At 36.0% G+C, this 18,457-nt stretch overlaps 1 protein-coding gene across 1 annotated transcript; it reads left to right on the forward strand.

Moving 5' to 3' along the window:
- Nucleotides 1-4,720: 4,720 nt before the first annotated feature.
- Nucleotides 4,721-15,876, forward strand: LOC140559746 (immunoglobulin-like and fibronectin type III domain-containing protein 1). Its single transcript, XM_072683351.1, has 22 exons — nucleotides 4,721-4,757; nucleotides 5,889-6,011; nucleotides 6,794-6,933; nucleotides 7,030-7,129; nucleotides 7,539-7,559; nucleotides 7,666-7,717; nucleotides 8,078-8,267; nucleotides 8,698-8,811; nucleotides 8,909-9,077; nucleotides 9,882-10,154; nucleotides 10,249-10,398; nucleotides 10,891-11,012; nucleotides 11,135-11,276; nucleotides 11,389-11,682; nucleotides 11,787-12,086; nucleotides 12,202-12,381; nucleotides 12,682-12,810; nucleotides 14,123-14,202; nucleotides 14,430-14,622; nucleotides 14,739-15,032; nucleotides 15,160-15,480; nucleotides 15,872-15,876. The coding sequence occupies exons 1-22, from the start codon at nucleotides 4,721-4,723 to the stop codon at nucleotides 15,874-15,876; spliced, it is 3,429 nt and encodes a 1,142-aa protein (XP_072539452.1).
- Nucleotides 15,877-18,457: the final 2,581 nt, after the last annotated feature.

Here is an 18,457-nt window from a genome sequence, read left to right on the forward strand (position 1 = left end):
ACTGCGTGTTACACTGGAAGACAATAAAGAAAATTTACAAAAACCTTGTGTTCATTATACTGTCCTGTACTGTACTATATCTCACCATTGCCACATGTGGTTTTCTACATGGTCTAAGAAACAAATATATATAAAATTACAGTGTGTTTTCTTTACGTAAACATTATCTTAGTGTCACAAATGCCTAAAAATATAGGTTTATAAATGCATTTAATGCTTTTTACCATTTGTTGAAAACAAATGCTTTGAGAACACAAAGAAGGTATTATCCCTTTATTATCCCTATCCCTTTTCTGCTGTGACACTGAGAATTTCCCCACTGTGGGACTAATAAAGGCTTATCTTATCTTATTACATGGTAAATAAAATTGTTTTTATTTATTTATAATAGAGGTGGGCAAATTGTATCATTATACTGACAAATATTGATAATATGCTTTTCATAATGAATATTTTTAGTATGTAGGCACTGACTAACTACATGTTTCATAAAATGCCTAATTAATCGTGCTTAATTGGATGGAGTGCAGCAGATTCTGAATAAAAATCACTTCTAAAAATTTTTGGCATCACAAGTGTATTTTATTCATGTAAAAAATACCATAATACATGTACTGTGAAAATGTCTAAATATTGTGATTTAATATTTTTGTCATATGACTCACCCTCAGCTTTTAGTAATTTCTAAGTAAGCATTCTCCATGTTTCAAATATATGGACTTGAAAAAAAGTGTATTGTATGTTTATTTTCCATCCTCTTATAAAGTAGTACATTAATTGAAAATTTTCTATTCAATTAATTAATACAGGATAAGATGACAAAAACACTGTACCTAACCATTGGTGTTGCACACAGCCAATTGCCTTCATCTATATTCTAATAACCCACTAGCTTGCAAGCTCTAGTAGTAATGTCTCAAACCTTTTAGGCCACGGTCAATGTGAATAGTTAAATGAGCAGACAAGAAACTGATATTCAAGAGCCACCGAGTTGAAGATGAAACATTGTGTTTAACATTTTTACCAAAAAAGCTTAAAAAATACTCCTAAAACCTTGTCTTAACAATCGTCAGACATGGGCTTCTTTAAGCAGCTGCCTAACTCACAAAGCTGGAGTTTGTAATGTAAATAAGAAATTAACAGGAACTGTGAAGGTCAGTTAACAGGAACGGCAGAGGTCAAATTTTGGTCTGAAAAACAAACAAACAAAAAAACTTTACAAGATGACTGGTAGTAGGATTTCCAGAATCAAAGATTTTAGAAAGCCCCAGAAGGAGAGGTGATGGACATGCTAGCATATCCCTGCTACCAAATTCTATGAGGTATGTGACCTATCAAGTGCAAAATAATAACTGTCCCCCGCAAACTTTGTTAAGGATCTTGTGAACTTCAGAACTGTAAAATTAAAAGCAATGATGTTGGTCTTGTCTGAAAAAACAAACAAACAAAAAAAAAAAAGGTAGTAGGATTTCCAGAATCAAAACCCTGATGGAAAAAGACCTCCAGGTAGCTTTAGTAGACTGCTGTGGTGATGCACTGTTCTACTGTTCAGTGACACCTTCATAAATGAAGCCTTCATGGAAGAGTGATCAGAAGTCTTCAAAGGTACATCTACACGAGCATGACGTATTATATGTCCAAACTTTTTCATGCCACTGTAAAAAAAAAAAAAGGATTTTCCTCAAATGTCAACAGGTCAAAGTGCTAATTATTTATATAAGTGTTCAGGGGACAGTTTTACTCTATCATATGGCCTATCTGGCCACCTGGCTCCAACTTACAAGAGCAACTGTCTGGGAATGTCAAGCCTGTTCAACCCAGTGCATATGAAATAAAATCCTTCTCTAGAAGTAGTACATGCAAGCGCACCAGCACATAGGCACCTCTTTCCATCTTTTCAATGTTAAGATTAGAAACAACACTAATAACTTAACTTTATTCATATTTGTTGTATCAATGAATGTTACAACTCAAATGGATTTATTTGGTTGATCTGCTGGCACCTGATATAACATGTACCCGTGTATTGGTAATTAAAAATGCTGATAACACTGGTTTATGGTTATCCAGTTCCATTATTCTGCTCACTCAAGGCAAGTTGAAATGACTTTCAAAGTGACTGGGGTGATAAATGATAGTGAATAGCTGAGGAACTGAGATTTTAAGATTTATGTCATGTGTGTATTTACTTTTGTGTGGTCATTATGCAGTTTTTTTTATATATTTTTGTGTGAAAACCCAATCACAACAGTGAGAAATCTGAAAAAATAAAGGGTAAGAATAATTCTCTTTAGGTAACTATTCATTCATTCCTTCTTGTTATTGTAAACATCTAAATGGTCCAAGTACAGAAACTCCTCCTCACTGCTTGTGTAAGCCTAACCATAAAACCACTTACATGGTCAGAGATGTAGATAACCATATGCAGGGTTTACATTAGGATACCCCATATTTTACTGCAGAATAAAAAGAAGAGGCCGCCCCTAAAGTCCAGTCATCAGAAAAGACAGCAGTTCCAGAGAGAAATTAACAAGGCATTAAGGTGAGTCCAGCTTTCATACTTTTTAACACTGTCTAGATAGATACCAGTGTAACTGACAGAAGCAGACAGAAATTAATTGAATTGATTAGAAGAAAGAAAAAACTATAAGATCAATGATGTAGTATATCAATTATATGTTATATGAAACTGACTAGTTTAATAATACTGAGTAGAATAATAGCCAAATTAATTAACACAACATTCCACCCACCATTATGCCTTTGATGTACAGTTATATACAGATCTGTGCTCCCCTGGTCACCCATTTAGTCTTATACATCTAAGTATACATCTTCTACAGAGATCACTTTTATGCTCTTATAAATTAAAATACACAATTACTGTTTTACTGTTTAACATACTAGAAAGTAATAACACAATGTTTCACTTATTGTTGGTTTATTTATGTTAAATTTAGCATTTTTTTTAAATGTAAAAGTCTGTTTCCTTCATATGACACAGGTGTTCAACATTTTTATGGGACCCTATATACATTTTGGCACAGGGGCTGATAATCAATATGATGAAGCTGGATTAGTATTTTACTATTTAGTGTAGAATTCTCAGTAGAGAATTGGTGAATTCTTTACAGAATTATGAAGACTTGGAAGAAAGGCATAACTTAGATTAATGATAAAAATCTGTATTTGACGTTTGAAAACAATTCAAATGCAAAAATTGCACAAGTAGGACTGCTGTATGAGATATCTTGGACATTCTTCTTGTAGTGTAGAATTTCTATTAAGTAGAATTTCCTATGTACATACTTGTTTCCTTGGACATAATAAACATTTTCTTTTCTGTGGATAAGGTTAAGAGGTTTTAAGGGGACAAACTATATATTAATAATAATTATTAAACATGTTAAATACATTGAAAAAAAGAGACTGCTAGGGCATCTTTAGCCTGCAAGACCAGACAATACAGTAAAATTACACAAAACATTTATCAGTTATTGTTAAACAATCCTAATGTGAGGTTTTAGAAAGCCCCAGAAGGAGAGGTGATGGACATGCTAGGACATCCCTGCTACCAAATTTTATGAGGTATGTGACCTATCAAGTGCAAAATAATAACTGTCCCCAGCAGCTCGCAAACTTTGTTAAGGATCTTGTGAACTTCAGATCTCTAAAATTAAAAGCGTTGCTGTTGGTCTTGTGTTACTCCTTATAAAATTAATATTTAAAATCTAAAATGGATTCTATTTCCAGTGTCACTTTATGTAGAAAACACTATTATGATCACTTTAGTTTCCCTTGGGGGCAGGCAATTTAAACAAGGAATATATTAGCTCAAAGATGAACAATTTAATTACATTTTTGTATTCTAAATGTGCATAATTGGAACATGATTTATAAAACCATATGTCAGCACCATGATCCTGCTCAAGACAGATTGCATGACGTTTACTACCTGGAGAAGACAAGGTTGAAATATCATGACACACCCAGAGGCGTCTGTGGTGCAGTTAGAGAATTATGGCTGTCAGATAAAGTTTCATGTTACATGTTTGCACCCACAGGGTTGCTTGGCTGCTGATGGTCAGTATCTTTGCTGGTACAGTTGAGTGACTTGCCATCCAGTTCCATTCACTGTACTATTCCTATACACAGAACACACAGACAGTGAGCTTCATAACTACACAGAAAATACAGGACGTACCAAGATGCAAACGAGTAGAGTTGTATCCCTAAACTGGGATGAGGTGCTATACTGGTGCTATAACATCAGACTGGTTCATCTGAAGTGAGCGAGAAGGCATGGGGTTTACATACTACAGTCATAGTAAAGATCCAAAGCTAATGTACTGTATAATAGAGAACAATGGACAGAAAAGGGTCTTTAGTGCTCCATTCCAGTTTTCCAGTTCCCATGTAAAGATGCTCAGTTTTTACCACATCATCACCACCAACCTCGTAACTCCTTGCAATTTTTTTACCACTACTTTTTCATTACTTTTTTTTTTGTTTACATAATTAGAAATGCCAGCTGGCTTGTGTTTCCACTGCGTGAATATTTCATGACAAATTATACCAATTCTAAATGACCTTAAATGGAACATGTTAAACATTATTCCTTTTAAATGTTGTCCCCAGGATTATACATGTGCATGTTGGTATACTAAATGTTACTTTTCTAAATTTATTTAGGACACCAAAAGAACATATAATTTTAGACATGTCAGTGTCTGTGTCAGATGCTCCTGCTGGGGGAGGTAAGTCACATGTTTTCATTCAAACTGACAAACTAAAAATGTGAGCTGATATGAAAAATAACACTCTATGTAGCTTGTGGTAAGAGTTGATGTAAAGTAGTACAGTATACAGTAAACTAATATTTAGCATTTACCATGTTTGTCTAATTGTGTACAGTTTATTTCACTTGCTTATTTAAATGTCAAATTGGCTTCCTATTAGTCAAACTGATGCACTTCTCTTCTTGAACACACTAAAGATTAGTTAATTAAATATTCAGTTATTATTATTAACTAAATGTTTACATTATATTGTTTATTGTGAATAGCACTCATAGAAAAGTCATTTAAAAAATGGTTTTCTTGTTGCAATGTGTACAATGGGGCTTAAAAAAAGAAAAAAGCCCCTCACAGGTAAAGCTACAAAGGACACACATACTGCCCTAACTTACACCCTAGCGATGTTCATTGCTATCTTACACCCCGCCAAAAGTCTATTTTCAAGCCTTCCACCTGCGTCATTTAAATAGCAACGGTGCTTGCGAATACATCTATGCTGTTTGCCGTGGTCTCGAAATGAGGTGTGTTCAGGTAAATTTCTGGTGTAGTCCTATCCTGGCAATGGAAAACACAGGTGCGCCACTGAAAACAATTTAGGCAGACGTCAACAGTCAGATGTTCATTGCTATCTTGGCAGTGAATTGTCAACACAGGCATATGCCCAACGCCGCTTTGCGCCACTGAAATAGCAATCCACCAATGTTAGGCTGCACCTGGCTCTTAAAGGGAATGGCGAGTCTAGTACATGCCTTTTACGTGTTTTGAGCTGCGCAAGGCATACTTTTCCTGTCGTTACAATAGCAAAGACATACTGACATGCCCTACATCAAGCTGCATGGTGCATGGTTGATGGCCCACCTAAGATCACTAAAATAGGGTGCAAAATGTTTATATGCATACATGATGTGGGCTTTTGGATATTCAGAGCTTTGAATCATGTGGAATCCTGTGTGGATATTACCTGAAACATAATTCTTACTAGGCCTAAGTCTCATCCATATACCAAACAAATGATCTGATACTTCCATGGTGTGTACTGCAAACCAACATATAATGAACACCTTTTCACCACTCCTATCCTAACGTTACCAGTGGAAATCAAGAAAAGATCAAGAGTGCCTGGAGTTATGATTACGCAGTATGTAAAGGAACTCCCACATGGAAAAACTACCCCCGATTTCACCAGAAAACCCAGTGCTGTAACTGTTCAAAAGGGTAGGTTTTTTTTCTTTGTTTCTTTTTCTTTTCTTCTATTGGACGAGTAAGCGGGTAAGTGTGAAGTCTTCTGTTTACATATGCAAATTGTTTTTCATCCATTTTAATGTTAAGTTAAATATAAGTTAAAAACATGAGTGTGACCAATGTATATATCTGAAAGCTATTATGCTGTATATTTACTGCCTTAGAAGAAAGGATGCAGATTGCTGATAGAGAACAACATTATGCCTTTTCTAATGTTATGTTCACAAGGCTCAGATAAAATTGGCATTGCAATTTTATTTGTCTTTGGGACAGTTTCTCTGTGGAATGTTTGATCAACATTTCTTTAACTACACTGATTCCACATTTGGGCTGCACAATATTAAAAAACTAAAATATGCAATATATATTACAATGGTAAAAAATACAGGAATTTTCACCAGATTTATCTGGAATGATCCATAATGTCATAATATTAATAATGCACTCCATTTATCCTAGATAAAATAAATAGTTTTGGCAGATCTAACTTGCCTCTTGTAGATATGTCATGAAAATGAAAAGTGTGACATTTCATTTTGTATAAGCAGCAGAAAAGGTTGTAGCATGACGTGTGATATAATCTGACATTGCACATCCTGTAATGTGAATATTGCCCGTGCACACACTGTGAAAAGAAATGCTGAAACGATACATTGTACAGCCGTATTCCACATGTCTGTTTCTCCAAGTGATATAGTCTGGCAATTTTGACAAATACCAGTGCTTGAACATCTCTGTGTTCTTTTAACTCACAGGTAGAAATGCCATTTTCAGAGCTGTAGTGACAGGAGAGCCTGCACCCACAGTCAGATGGATACGCAACAAAGGAGACATCTCAGCTCCAGAGAAATATAAGACAAGATATGATGAAAAGTCCAGGGAATATATTTTAGAGGTTAAAAAAAGATGAATGTTGTTGATATCATGTAAACTGCAAGTATATGCTTAAATACTGATTTTTTATAATGATAAGACACTTTCTTTTTAACAGATAACAAATGTATCTGCAGAACAAGCAGACACATATAAGTGCTTTGCCACTAACTCGTTTGGAAAAGCCACTTGCACTGCCTCACTGATGGTTATTGAAGGTGAGGAATCTTGGCAAATTAACTGGTAAAAAATAGAAGAAAAAAAGATCTGAAAATTTAATGTTTGATAAATGCTGATATTGCCAAAGAGACAATAAGACACTATCAGAAATACTGAATCATAATAGTGTAATTTTAATTAGGTATTAAGTACACTCTTTTTTAAATCAATCTGCTTCATTAATTGTGGATTGGAAATTTGTGCAGTCTTTAAAGACCTACACATGTGTGGGAGCATGATTTGAGCCCTAGCCAAGCACTTAATAGTAGAGAGCACTTAATCTTAGAAACTCTTAATCTTAGAAACTCTTAACATAACAATTAGAAACATTTTCTATTTCATATTCAGTTATACCCTTATAACTGTAACTAATATAAATAACTTACAATAAATTATTTTTTTCAACAGCTGGATTCAAGAAAAAGAAAGGTATGTACATTAGTAACAAAGTGTTGGGTTTATGAACCACAAACATTTAAAATGAGAAATATTTTATATGGTTTTGTTATGCCTTCATAAGTCATTTGTTGTTTAGATAACTCACAAAATGATCCTGAGGATTTCAGAAAAATGCTCAAGAAAACAACGTAATGTATTACTTTTTTATTCAGAACCTTGGTTCCCTCCAAAGTCTTATTCTTGTCCTTTTCCACCTCGGATGCAAATCATCTGTTGAACCACTAAATACTAATAGTCCATGCAATACTAAACTTCTTCACATGTTTTTGTTGGTTTAGGAAAAAATGTAAAATATTTATTGGTCGTATTGTTTATTTGTCATATAAATCAAGCTGCAAAGTCTTAAAGTATTTTTTTTTAAACTAATGATGCCAGAAGCATAAAGATTGTTAAAATCATTACATTTTTCTGACTGCGGATTTAAAAATGATACTGCTTGTGCATTTTGAAATGCTTTAAATCTAAGAAAATCAGTTTTTTCTAAGCAGAATTGTAAAGAAAAGAAAAGAGAAACCAAAAAAGGAAGGAGACATTGACCCCAAGTTCTGGGAGATGCTGCTGAGTGCCCAGAAGAAAGACTATGAGCGTATTTGTCATGAGTTTGGAATCACTGATTATCGCTGGATGCTGAAAAAACTTAACCAGATGAAGAAAGAGAGAGAAGAAGAACAGGCAAAGGTATATAATTTTTTTTCCATACAAAGATGGCACTGTAGAGTGTAAGGCTAAGGCTAATCAAGAAACAAAAATAAAATAAAAACAAAACCATGTCCTCTGAATTTGATTAGCTGGCTCATCATATGCCCAGATGATTTATCTTCAAAGCAGTTACATTTTCTGTAATAGGCCTGCAAGAAAAATCTAATCATTTTATATGATTATTGGATTATCTGATCATATTTTAAAACTTTTGGCGCATTTGACGTATTTGAGCTCTGATTTCTTTAGGATAACCACAGGAGAACAGAGTATCTGTAAAAAAATAGTATTTGTTTTTGACTAAATCTTAAAATTTTACTCATAAAATGATTCATGATTCAAATTGATTTAAAAAGTTGGTTAAATTTAGTTGTCTGCTACTTACTTTCTTTTGTTGTTTTTTTTACAGGTTGCTGAAAAAGTTGAAAATACAAAACAGATCGAGGTAAAAACCAGTGGAAAAGCTGAATTTGAATTTAATATGAAGCTCAAAGATCCAAATAGCAACATTTACTTATATAAGGTGAGATCATCTTGTGTATTTACTTAACATAAGAAGCACAAACAGTGAATTGTTTTTTTTACACAAAAGGTTCTTATTTTTACTTTTCTCTTTACAGGATGGTGAAGAGCTTGAATACAGCAAAGGTGCCGATGACTCTTCTAAATACAATATGAACAAAGTTGGTGATAAATACACATTCTGCATCAATAACACTAGCCTACATGATTCTGGGCTATATCAGGTTGATGTTGAGGATACAAACATTTTCTCAACTGACCTGAAAAGTAAGTAACTCCATGAACACGTATACAAACTACTGAGCAATGCACAGCTAAATAATGAGCATGTTATCTACAAAGCTGGGATTAAACCATTTCTGTCAGTTATGAATAATATGTTTAAGCAATCCTTTAAATATATTGCATAAAATAAGTATATTTATTAAAGATGTTTGAACTGGTGAATTGAATTAGCGTTAAGTGTATGTGCACTGAATCAAAGTGTCCTTCCAGGCCCTAGATTAGTTTGTGTGAAGCCTAGTCACCATATCTGCTCACTAATACACTTGTGAGCTATACTCCATTTAATGTATATTATCTACAGCAATACCAAAACATGTGGATATTTGAAATACATACATAACAAAACAATAGAATTGAATTAAACTATTTTAATTTAGCAAATTTAGAGTCCTGTTAGGCAGAATGACCAAATTAAACAACACTTTAGCACTGTGATATATGAGTTTCCAATGCAATATAAGTTACTTAACAGTGCACTAAAAGGTTGATGCCTGAAATGCAGAGCTACTGTTTCTAAAGTACTATGTAACTGATTTGTGAAAACCTTGAAACCATCTTCAGAAATGCACAAGTTTCTATGTGCCACAACTATTAACCAAGAAAAATATGCACTCAAAAAGCAGTGGTTGGCTGTGTTCCTAATTAAGAAATTTCTATTACTTTGTTGCTGCATGTTTCCTTTACTATGCCAGATCCGTTGTATATGGATGATCACATCTTTAATTGTTGTACTGAATCACTCATGTCATTATTAATATGTATCTGATGTAAAATTTTATTCCTCAGTTCCTGATGTGGAATTTGATGGCATGCTGGAAAATGCTAAGGTTGTTGAAGGCCAGGATGCTTCGTTTGAGTGTGTCTTATCTAGTCCTGTGCCAAAAATCACCTGGTGTGCCAATGACGTCTCTGTTGAGCATGGGGATAAATATGACATCATCACGTCAGAGGACATGCTTACTCACAGATTAGTGGTGAAGAACTGTAAACCAGAGGACAAGGGTATCTACGCAGCTATTGCTGGTGTCAAGTTGAGCAAAGCTTCCCTCTCTGTGGAGGGTAGGTTCTCTAACTTCCTTTTCTTCATCAGTTGGACATGCTATAAATATAAATATACACTGCATATCCCAAACCATATACATTCTACATGTAGATGATCAAAATGCCCTTTGGAGAGGCCAGAGTGGTGTAGATGATACCAATAGTCTGCCCAGAGCACTGGATGAAGAACAGACCAGGGTTGAGAAAGGCAGGAAAAGCCACGCTGAGAGTAGCACTGCAGCCAAAGTAGCTGGCATGGATGGTAGTTGCGGGTCTGGCTTTGGAGATTGGACTGGAGGAGATGGATTTAAAGAAGATAAAGGTGGGAAGCATGAGGCAAGAAAAGATGGATCTGGAGGAGAAGGATTGGCAAGAGATGGATCTGGACAAGATGAAAATGGAAGAGATGGATGTGGGCGAAATCAATCTGGACGAAACGGATCTGGACAAGGTGGATTAGGAAGAGATGAGTCCGGAAAAAATGGATTATCAGCAGATGGATTAGGAAGTGATGGATGCGATAGAGATGGTTCTCTTCAAATTAGATTTCAAAGTATGTTTTTTTTTTTTTTTTTAAATTCTAGGATTTAGGGTAACTTCTGAGTGAATTAACAAAGCGATCTGAGCAAAATTAATATTTAACAATTGCTCCATCTGCTGCACACACCTCTAACCTCTACTGACAGTGATGTCATGTGTACGCCTCTATAAAAACAATGCATAATCACTATGATGTGTGATGATTGTCCTCTAGATGATCAGCTGTTTTTTCTTAAGATGTCAGACATATACGCAATTCGAGGCCAGCCTGCAGAACTCATGTGTAAGCTGAACTCTGATAAATATGATGGCATCTGGTCTAAAGATGGGGAAAAGGTGCGTTTTCAGAACTATTATTCTGCTTTTAGGTAAATCATTTACCCCAGTTTCATTTGCTTGCTCTGTCCTTTGTTCTCTTCTCATAAATAATTGTTCCTCATGTACCTTTTTTTAACTAGCTCTCTTCAAAACACGGAATGACTATATCAAGAGACGGGGATACTCATAAACTGAATATTCAAAGCTGCAAAGATTCAGATGCTGGGCAGTACCAATTTGAGGTTAATGACTGCAAGACTGATGCCATGTTGGCAGTTGGAGGTAATACATCTACTGCATTTTCCTTTTTGAACAAAGCATGGATCAGGAATCACTGAAAATAACGAGTAGAGTTAATGCTTTTGAATAACTGTGGCACATTTCTATATTTCAGAGACTCCACAATTTGATGATGATAGCTTGCACAAATTCTCCAATCCTGTGGTTGTAAAAATAGGCCAAACAGCATCCTTTAAGATGTCATTTCCCCCCCAGCCCTCTTTGGATATCAGGTGGTTTAAGGGTGCTTCTGAGCTTACAGATGGTGGAGGGGTCAAAGTGGTAAAGGAACCGAATCACAGCCGTCTTGTGATAAAAGACTGCTTGCAATCTGATTCTGGAGAAATTAAGATCCAACTTACAAACGTGTTTGGGACAGTTACTGCCTTATCCAGACTTACTGTGCTCAGTAAGCTACACTTTTCTTGAAATCCACTTTGAAAGTTAACATCAAAATTTTCAATTAACCAACCAACCGTATTCTAAGCAGTACATATCTGTGTCCCTCAACAGGTAAGCCCAGTCCCCCAAAAGAACCGGTAGAGCTGATTGACAGCATGTTCTCCGTCATTGAATTTAAATGGAATCCACCAAAGGATGAAGGTGGCTCAAAAGTGACAAATTACATAATTGAGCGCCAGCAGGTAGGGCAGAGCATATGGAAGAAGCTGAGTGATGTTTCGGCCGATCACACAACCTTCAGAGATAAAAATATATCTCAGGGTCAGAGGTACGTCTACCGCATTTATGCTGAGAACTCAGAGGGCATCAGTGAGCCACTGGAAATTGGAAGCATCATGGCTGGTAGTTTGTGTACGAGAAAAAAAAAACATCTCTCCTTTTTCTACAAAATATTATAACACTCTTACAAAACCATGGCTTGTCCACATCTATGTCTACACCGCTTATAACTGTCAATGTGCTGCAGTGTTCCCTGGACCACCAGCTCCTCCTAAGGTGGTTAGTGCATTCAGGAACTGTATTAATCTGGAGTGGGCCGCTCCCGAGAAAGATGGAGGAACAAAAATTCTGGGTTATCAGCTGGAGAAACGCAAGAAAGAGACGAACCAATGGATAGCTTTGAATCCTGTTAATGAGCCCATTAAAGGTATTTTACTAAAATATAGAATTGTCAGCTGTTTTTCAATGTTTCACATGAAACAAAGGAGCAGATCATTAAAAGATATTTTTCATTCTAAAAACATCTTACTAGCTGGCTCTTTTTCTGTCTTGCATTTGTCATTACTAATTTGTGCAGTGCACACACTGCACCACCACAAAAATAACCAATAGTAAAGCAGTCATCTCACTCAGCAATCAGATTTATGCTTAAGAATTTCAAGATGCCTACTTACGTACTTGCATGAAAGGAAATATTTGTACTGAAATGTTCTCTGCTCTATCTCAGCTCTGAAATATGCTGTGAAGGAGGTATCGGAAGGATCAGAGTATGAGTTTAGAGTATCTGCCATTAACGTCTCTGGAGCTGGAGAACCCAGTGGCCCCTCGACGATGGTCTGCGCTAAAAATCCTAACAGTAGGTTGCGATCAACAGTACTGCTACATTGTGTTTTGCATATATATGTATGTATGGTCATTATATGTATGGTCATGTATTTCATAATGCACAAATACATTTGTAAAATAAAGCTCAGTTTGGGAAGGGTCCCACCCTTTTTCCAAGATTACACTTGCCCCCTTTCTGCAGTTCATAAGTACTTTCAGCTGTCAGAAAGTGAAACCATTGTTTTACTTGTTTTACTCACCCTATTCACACTTTCTGTTTTCCAACCTAATTCCCATTGTCTGTATCTTTATATACTCACTGCTTTACCACCAAGCCATGTTTTGCCATGTACCCTTGTTGCAGCACAGTAGCCCCTTATTTGGTTTTAACTGAAATTATCTTAACTTCAAATCCTTTTGACCCATGAACTGAATCAACTCATTACAATTATGCTAAATCTATTGCAATTGGGAAAATGTACATCTTTTCCAGTCAGATAATACCGTAACTGTCACGGTTTGTCACAAGACAGAGGCGGACGTACTTGCAGGACAATGTTTTAATCCAAGAAAACAAAACACAACAAACAGAAACCAAACAAGCACAAAGTTTAGCACACTAACAAAATAAAGAACACAAGACTCACATGAACAGGCCAAATCAACAAATCAACCGTGAACTGGCATGAACACAAATGCAGGACCAGGCACATTTGCACACATACATGCACAAGACCAGACAAGGGACGACTGAAACAAAGAGGTACTTATACAGACGCTAACAAGGGAACCACGAGGAACACCTGGGACTAACAAGGGGGCATGGCTAAAGAAGAGACACAGGTGGAAGCACTAATAGACAGGTGTGGCTAGGGCAGACAAGACACAAACAGAGCACATGGCAACACCGCTTGGGAGCACATGGCAACTCAAAAAAAAGACAGACATGACAACAGGGCCAGGCATGACAGTAACATGTAGAAATGACTAAAATAATCTTTGTGAATTCACTGTTGCATGCAACCACTTGACATTACAGTTTTAAGTAAATATAACGCTTTGTTTTTGTGCATAAAACAATTCTATAGTAAATCATTAACACATTTTGTCATTTTCATTTTAGAAAAGAATATCTTACAAAACTAAACAATAGTTTGTGGATACATTTTAATGTTTGTATCAATTTCATTCTCTTTAAACTTTGACTGACTCCTCATTAACATCAAAAACTAAGAAGGAACCTCTAATCACTTCTGTGATATACTTTATACGATGGAGCTTTGAGCTGAAACACTGTGGAATTATGCTTAAAAATTCATTAAAAACTGTTTTGTGCTTTTTAGTGAAACCTCATTTTAAAGATCCTGAGGACTTCATGGTTGTGAGAGCAGGAAATTCTGTCCGGATCATCGTTAATTATGAGGTACATGTCAAACGAAAACAGTCTCCTAGTCCCAACTTTTATATTACATGATCTGTCATGATGTTTCCATTAGCATGTAACAGTAGCACCAATACACAGTACTTCACTCACTGTATGTCTCCAGAAGCTTGTTGCATGATTCTATATAAAATGTCATTCAAATTCCATACCTACATTCACCATTTAAACCATCACCACATTTTATTTTGCTTTAATTTTACACACAGGCATCTCCACTACCAGAAATCACATGGTTAAAGGATGGTGCACCAGTGTCTCCATGGATTAATATCATCAACACTGAGAGCACGTCCATGCTCGTCATTCCCAACTCAAAGCATTCAAACTCTGGTATCTACACCATCAAAGCCCAAAACTCCAGTGGTCAAGCTAGCTTTAACATTGAAGTCAGAGTATCAGGTAATAATAAGCTAATATGGGAATTCAATAACTTCCATCTGTTCCATTAAAATCTTTTAATTATCTGTACATATCAAGCGAGGATATTACAGTTTTGTACTGTATAATTTCACCAGATGAGCCTAAGCGACCAGGCCCAGTGTCACTGGAGCAGTGGGTTCATGGTAAGGTTATCATCACATGGATTCCTTCACCAGATCAAGAGTTGGATGACCGGCTGCACTACATGGTAGCAGAACACAACTCCAACATGCGCATTTGGCGCACAATAGCTGATCACCTTTTCTGCACAACCTACACCACCAATGTCCACCCAGGACAAGAGTACCATTTCAGAGTCTACGCCAAGAATGACATGGGACTATCTGAGCCCTCCGAATCACCAACATGGGGCGTCAACAGCAATAAAGGTGAGCAGAAACCAAAAAGGTAGTGTGTGCTCATGGGATACTGAGTGGGGACAGTGTTAACTTATCAATATGAGTAATAATTATATTGATAAAGACAATGTAAACCCATGTCCAATTTCCTTGCCAGTTTCATTACCCACAGGTGTTTCAACTATGATCACCTTTGAGAGACCCCCCTCTGTTCTGGTTCCTTTGAAAGTTCACACTCCACCAAAGGGCTACCAGTGCTACATGACCTGTGCTGTTCGAGGATGCCCTGCACCTAATGTCTCATGGTACCTAAATGGCATCTGTATCAACTCTAATAATCATTACTTTATTACTAATGTCCACGGGGTTTGCTCCATGTACATCTTCAGAGTGGGGCCTGATGACAGTGGCGAGTATAAAGTGGTGGCAGTCAACTCATTGGGCAAAGCGGAGTGCTCTGCCAAACTTGAAGTACAAGGTATTATGACTCCTTTTACCATGATATAGCTAAGCATGATTAGTTAACAAGTAATAGTTAACCCTATCCAGATCCCTTAGTTACTTACTATACTGTGTTTTAATAGTGTCAGAGTGTATTTCCAGTGTACAAACTTTGTCATCTCCTAACTTTGCTAAAGGTTTGGCAGTTTTATTTTAATAACATAAATGAGTTGTCAGTAAGGTGACTGGTTGTGTGTTCATGCTATTATTGAAGATTTAAAAATCAGTCAAGGTGCATTTTACAAACACAAGGAAGTTATTTGTTAGAACAACTTCTCAGACATGCTGTTAATGTGATTTATTATATTGTATTAATTTACATTCTTTTCTGCATTTTTGCTGATTGCGTTCTTTCTTTTCTATTTCAGACTGAGCGTCCGGTTGATGGAGATTTGGTTCTATGTTTCCCTTTCATTTAAATGATTTCATTTTCATTAAATAAAGAGGCAAACTTCTAACTCGCTGCTGTCCAATAAAAACTCATTGCATCTCCATTTTTGTCAATTTTTAGTTTTCTCCATGGTTTGAACCCTGTAGCTGCTCTGTACCCTGTGTGAACAATTCTGGATGAATAGAAAAGCTCTACATTGCTTGGAAAAAGCTCTTATTTTACATTGACTTCCACTCAAAGTTAAGGACATTTTTCTCCTGTAAGTCATCATTTTTGAAATACATGTTTTTAATTGGGCAGCGACAATATTAATTAGTTGTAAAAATGAACCCTTGACTCTGGGTTGCAGCAACAATAAACATGAGAAAATAAACTGAAGCACTGTGTGCAGTTTATGCTTCCTACACAATTCAGAATGATTTATGTTACAGTATGCAAATTAAAAGTCAGTGTTTGAAAATCTGTGAATGCAATAATAATTCCTTTTTTATCTCAGTGAGACATGCTGTACTCTGCCCTTGACATGTGAGCTACTGCCAGCATAAAAAATGGAGCCACATTGTTTCATATTTCAGCATTTCATGAATAGCCCTGGTCTCAGCGTGGTTCCTACTACACACGACTCCAGTGTCAGCAAGCATCCCAACTCACCTCATTATGGGCATCTCAGTGAAATGATCAACTGTTAGATGTCAAGTGTACATTTTTACTGCATAGCCCAGAATATCAACTTAACTTTCAATAAATGTCTTGATATATCCATCATTTTGCAAATACGACATGTGGTACCAGAAGTGCTTATAAGGACAGGGAAGTGCTACACACACATCTCAGTGCTATGTTGGTCGGAATGGTCTACCACCTAATAAGATCAGATCACTACAGTTCTATGACAGTACTTTCCTATTACTGGATATGGCAAGGGATGCCTTTGGTGTTTAGTAATGGTATGCATTTTTTGTTTAAATTGTTTTCCTTTAAGAAAAACAGGTCATTTTCTAAAATTTTCAAAAACATGTAAAATGACATTAGGCTAGCAATGACAATGGTAAACTTTCTGAAATTAAATTGAGCAAATTAATTTTAACCACATGATACAAATTTGCACTGCACATCAAATCAGTGTCATTTGATACAGTCGTGGCAAGAGTCAGAATTTACAATTAGTGACAGTACAGTACAGGAAAAACAGGAAAAAGGTCCTGGATACGGGGCAAAAGCTAAGCCTAGTCTGGGTTTAATATCTCTTCATCTCTTACCACACAAAGAGCACAGCAACACTATCCAGTAAGGAATAATACTTGTTTGGGTTTAATTGTTCCTGGGGTAGCATGCCACTAGATAACTCTAGAAAAGGCTTAGTATTTAGGTTTAATCCTAAACCTCTAGTGATACCCGCCCTCTGCTGGGTGTTAATGTACCTTAGAGTGACTGCCTCACTATATCCATACTTTTGCCCTCATAATGAGTACTGAATAAAAGTATATAATTATTTAAATATTAAACCATAAAATGGTGTAATAACATTTAAGATACTGAATCTACTCTCCCAAATTACCTTATTTTGACTTAAGTATAATGACAATAAAGTAAACTTTATTGTCATTTAGACCACACAGCAGGAATGCATGGCTAAATAAGAGGCTCCAATGTGCAAATAACACAAAAAAGATTACTCTAGACAAATAGACATATCAGACAGCACTGACAGACATAAAAATCTACACAGAATAGAATCAATAAATAACATATAGAAAAAATAAGATTGCACTTTTACAGTGATAATTGTACTTCTTCACAGGAATTGTTGCACTTGTTTGTTTGTGCATGTTTTTGATGAACAGTCCTTGTCTTTATGTGTTGCAAGTTGCTATAATGACTCTGGTATATGGATAGACATCAAACACAAACTTGCATGTGAATAAATGTATTCTTTTAAAAAATTGAATAAAATAATTTTCTATAGTTATAGTTTCTAAATCTGGACCTTGACTACAGTTTCTAGTCCTTCATTTTACAATCTTTGGTAGGTATAACACTACATGGCCAATCAATTACATAACCTGTTCACTTAATTTCCAGTAAGAACAAAATCCAGGACTGGAAACTGGATTCAATATCCAGATCTGAAGACCTCTGGTGTAGAATATCTGTATACTGATTACTGAAAGAGCTGTTAACTATTTAGCAAGGTTTGAAAAGTTGTTTTGTTGTTAATGCTACAGGAAGAGGTTATGTACTGTAGGTCAGTGGTCAAATAAACACTTAGCTTACTAGTTCACCCCACTGGCCTCACAAAGCTCTTATTGCCTGTATTGTAATGCTTGAGTCAACATGTGCCTTTTATTAATAAGTCTATGGTGTCAACCATCAAGAAATGTCTCAGGTCACAGGGTAATATTTATGTTTATAATTAACTTACACTCAGAGGGTCTCTCCCTGTTCATACCTTGCCCATATTGACATTATAAAAGCAAGCTGTCTGGGCTTGTCAAGCCTGGGCAACCACTGTCAATGTGAAATGTAACCCTATTGCAGGGGGATTTACCCACAAGCAGATCAG

The sequence above is a fragment of the Salminus brasiliensis genome, chromosome 7, assembly GCF_030463535.1.
Source record: "Salminus brasiliensis chromosome 7, fSalBra1.hap2, whole genome shotgun sequence".
Taxonomy (NCBI): domain Eukaryota; kingdom Metazoa; phylum Chordata; class Actinopteri; order Characiformes; family Bryconidae; genus Salminus; species Salminus brasiliensis.